This window comes from Helianthus annuus, chromosome 15, assembly GCF_002127325.2.
Source record: "Helianthus annuus cultivar XRQ/B chromosome 15, HanXRQr2.0-SUNRISE, whole genome shotgun sequence".
Classification (NCBI taxonomy): Eukaryota; Viridiplantae; Streptophyta; class Magnoliopsida; order Asterales; family Asteraceae; genus Helianthus; species Helianthus annuus.
In genome coordinates this window covers 19,636,413-19,640,652 of record NC_035447.2, presented here as the reverse complement: position 1 = coordinate 19,640,652, position 4,240 = coordinate 19,636,413, and the positions used below count along the sequence as shown (strand labels likewise).

Genomic DNA, 4,240 nt, shown 5'->3' with positions numbered 1-4,240 from the left:
AGTGTAGTGAAGGTAGTTTTGCAAGAAAGTAACAAAAAGAGACGATGAAGGAAACAAGAAAATCGTTTTCATCTTTACAACAATGAAGCTTTGGAATTACCTCCTAATTATTCTATGCACATATCTAACTGTAAAAAAAAAAGTTTTTTAATCCCTCCTCATGAAACTATCAACATTTGAAAAGCATTTATATCAAAATCTTGAACAATTAGAGTCAAGTTAGAAACCAAAGTTCTCAAAATGAGTCACAATTATAGGGGCAGCCGCCCTGATACAGTGATTGATATGGTGAAACCGATGAATTTTACAGGCGGGTTAGAGTTCACAAATCTAACGTATACAGTCATGAAGAAGAAGAAGAATGATGATGGAAAATGGGTGAAGCAAGAAGCTGATTTGTTGAATAAGATCACAGGTTATGCACCGAAAGGGTGCATCACCGCGGTTATGGGTCCTAGTGGTGCTGGCAAGTCTACTCTTTTGGATGGGTTAGCGGGGCGGATTGCTAGTGGCAGCCTTAAGGGAAAGATGTCCTTGGATGGGGCCGAGATGAGCCCGAGCTTGATCAAGAGAACTTCTGCTTACATTATGCAGGATGATCGGCTCTTCCCAATGCTAACAGTTTATGAAACTTTATTGTTTGCAGCTGATTTTCGGTTAGGATCCATCCCACGGGCTGAAAAGAGGCAGCGTGTTGAAACTTTAATCGAGCAACTAGGCTTATCGGTAAGAATCTAAACATATATTCATATATAATCTCTATCAATTATTTACAAAATCGGTTTCTTTTTGGCTAGTTGGAACTTGTTGAAAGTGAGTAGCAGAATTAAATTATTTTAACACCAAATAACAAAAAACTAAAGAATCAAAGCTTGAGTTGAATGGATCACCAACGATTAACGACTTTTATCAAATCTAAACATATATTCATTCATATATATATGCTGACTTTAGCACTATATTCCATTAGGGTGGCTAACGGGGGAGTGATTCTAGATAAATATATATGTAGGTAATTTAGGCTTTCGGATTGTTTATAACTATGCGTAAAACACATAGATGATAAGTAAATTATATGCTTCCGGACCCCATAAAGCTTAAGATGGCGGTCTAATACAACACTTATCCGCTGAATTGTTTAAGTGTAGACAGCAAGGAACACATACATCGGGGATGAAGGGACTCGAGGGGTATCAGGAGGTGAACGTCGTAGGGTGTCGATTGGTGTAGACATCATCCACGGACCATCTTTGCTTTTTCTAGACGAACCCACTTCAGGTTTGGACTCGACCAGTGCTCAGAGCGTGATCGAGAAAGTTCACGACATTGCCCGAACCGGAAGCACGGTCGTTCTAACCATCCATCAGCCTTCGCACCGAATCTTGGTTCTCCTTGACCACCTCATTATATTGGCTCGCGGACAACTCATGTACCAAGGATCCCCGAAAGACGTGGGGCTCCATCTTGGCCGCATGGGCCGAAAACTTCCTAAAGGCGAAAACCCTATTGAGTTTTTAATTGATGTGATACAACAATATGATCAATCCGAATACGGAGTCGATGCAATGGCTGAATTTGTTCTTACGGGTATGAAGCCCCCTCCACTTTCAGAAAGTGAAATGTCGTTTTCGACCATCCATCCTTCTCCGACGCCACCACCGCGCCGCGGTAAACCAAGCCATGATCAAGGGGCCTCAGGGAAGAGACTTCACCTCGAAACCGTTGGGCGGTCCGAACAAGAAAAGGATTTTGATCATAGTGTGAGAAGCCCTTGGAATAATAGTGGTAGGTCATGGAGCCAAAGTGGACTCATGGACTCCCTTAAGTTCACTCCTACACGTAAGCGCAATGATCAGAGAATGCAAAATCCTTCGAGGTAACCACTAAACTGTATTGTTGATGTGTTAGTAAAGTTTACACTTATGAAAATATAAGTAACTTAAATAATTTATTCTTTAGTGGAGAATAAACTCCTTAAACTTATGAAAAATATATGCAACTTAATTTATTCTTTAGTGGAGAATAAACTCCATATATGTAACTTAAATAATTCATTCTTTAGTGGAGAATAAACTCCATGAGGCGTTTTATTCCTTAAATAATTTTTTCGAATCATTATACAAAAATACGGAATTAATGAAAGTAAGATTTTGTAAAAAGCACGTTTGTTATAACACTTTCTTATATTTATTGTTTTATAAGATATAACATTTTCTTATATTTTTTGTTTTATAAGATACGTGTTGTTTTACAAATCTTATATTATAATAGAATTTGATTTTATATTTTTAGTTTATATTTGTTATCTCTTGGATTGCAAAAAAATTCTTTAACTTCAATAATTCAATAATTAAAGTAACAAACTTTTTGTTTATTACTTTAGCACACAAGAGTGGCCCTTTCTTGATTGTAAAAAATATATTTTTTAATTATTTAACGCAAGGTTGGCCCTCCCGTTGGTCTAGATGTTGCTAAGACAGAATTTTTGAACACGCATCATGGTATCACTGGATGAAATACGTTAATTAGCACAATTTAATGACTATTTTTATTAATTTTATTTGTCAAATTTTAACTTGTAAAATTTCCTTACATTGTTAGTTTTGTATTTATTTTATGAATTAGTTGTCTATATAACTTGTAATTTTGGAAACATTAATGACTAAATCTGGTATGAACATTTAGCAGTCAACGTATTCAATTTGCCCAAAACATAATATCTAAATTTCTGAACTTCTTGCTCTTGACTTTGTCTTCCTTTTGATACAGTGCCTCTCCCTACTACACCAACTCGAGTGATATTATAATAGGAACCCCAACTCCACACAGTAGTGACTACACGGTCAACGAAGACGACTATCTCACCCCAAACAATGCACCAAACACTGCAAAATATAACCATCTCGGTCCCAAATTTGCAAACTCATTCTTTGCAGAAACATGGGTCCTGATGCGCAGAAACTTTATAAACATCAGAAGAACCCCTGAACTATTTCTTTCACGGCTCATGGTGCTGACCATCATGGGGTTTATGATGGCCACTTTGTTCATGAGACCTAAAGCCACAATGCAAGGAATAACTGACCGCCTCAGCTACTTCATCTTTACAGTCTGCCTGTTTTTCTTCTCATCAAACGACGCTGTCCCCGCATTCATCCAAGAGCGGTTTATCTTCGTTCGAGAGACTTCGCATAATGCGTATCGCGCCTCTTCATACACCATTGCAGGGTTGATAACTTATCTACCATTTCTATTACTTCAGGCTGCAGTGTATGCTGGTATCACTTGGTTTGCATTACGGCTAGAAGGCCCTTTTGTTTATTTCTTGATCATGCTCTATGTGTCCCTCCTCACCACAAACTCATTCGTCGTGTTCGTTAGCTCGGTTGTCCCTAATTACATTCTTGGGTATGCGGCTGTTATCGCGTTTACAGCTTTGTTTTTCTTGTTTTGTGGGTATTTCTTGAATAGCCGTGATATTCCGCCTTACTGGACTTGGATGAATAAGGTTTCGACGATGACATACCCGTATGAGGGGCTGCTGATAAACGAGTACCAAAGGGATGAAGTTTTCGGTCAGACTCTTATAGGAACAAACGTGACAGGAGTTGACATTCTAAAGTCGCTGAGCATTTTTCATGAAAAGAATCCGAAATGGATAAAGATTTACATAATGTTGGGATGGGCGGTCCTATATAGGATATTGTTTTACATTGTTCTTCGTTTTGCTTCCAAGAACCAGAGGACATAAGTGGATTACAAGAAAAGGGTGATCTTGAATTAGACGGTTGCAGTTTATGTTTCATTTAATCTTGTTATATATGAGGGGATATGTATGACATGTGAAGTTGATTAGAGTTGTAATTCCCAAAACATAAGTACAAACAGACAAAATGAGGTTCATTCAAATAATATATCAATGACATATTGGCTTGATCATGGTTTCCATAACATCAGATTTGAGAGTATTTCAAACATGCTGGAAGACTGATTAAGGGTAAATCCCCAGAATACACAAGTTGATAAAAAAAAAAAGTAACCAAAATAGACATGGTAAATTTGTTGGCTCAGTTGTTGTTTGGCCCAAGCAAGGGGTCCAACCTGGTAATTAAATGGGTTTATTAATGGGTTTAAGCAAAAAGTGACAAGGTGGTGAAATTGAGGGATCAAATTTAACAAGTATGTTAAATTGGTTAAGTTTCTTAACTACATTATAATTAATAGGGTATTGGATTTTATC

The 4,240-nt window shown here is 37.4% G+C and overlaps 1 protein-coding gene across 1 annotated transcript; it reads left to right on the top strand.

Annotated features, from left to right (window-relative positions):
- The first annotated feature begins 245 nt into the window (after nucleotides 1–245).
- On the top strand, nucleotides 246–3,951 carry LOC110913483 (ABC transporter G family member STR2). The gene is made up of 3 exons (XM_022158309.2): nucleotides 246–726; nucleotides 1,149–1,876; nucleotides 2,770–3,951. The coding sequence occupies exons 1-3, from the start codon at nucleotides 286–288 to the stop codon at nucleotides 3,749–3,751; spliced, it is 2,151 nt and encodes a 716-aa protein (XP_022014001.2). The 5' UTR covers nucleotides 246–285; the 3' UTR covers nucleotides 3,752–3,951.
- Nucleotides 3,952–4,240: the final 289 nt, after the last annotated feature.

Excerpts from the sequence above, each read along its gene's own strand:
- LOC110913483 (XM_022158309.2), top strand. The coding sequence starts at position 286 with ATGGTGAAACCGATGAATTTTACAGGCGGGTTAGAGTTCACAAATCTA. Across the intron at positions 727-1,148 it reads TCGAGCAACTAGGCTTATCG|ACAGCAAGGAACACATACAT; the intron begins GTAAGAATCTAA and ends GTTTAAGTGTAG. Across the intron at positions 1,877-2,769 it reads AGAATGCAAAATCCTTCGAG|TGCCTCTCCCTACTACACCA; the intron begins GTAACCACTAAA and ends CTTTTGATACAG.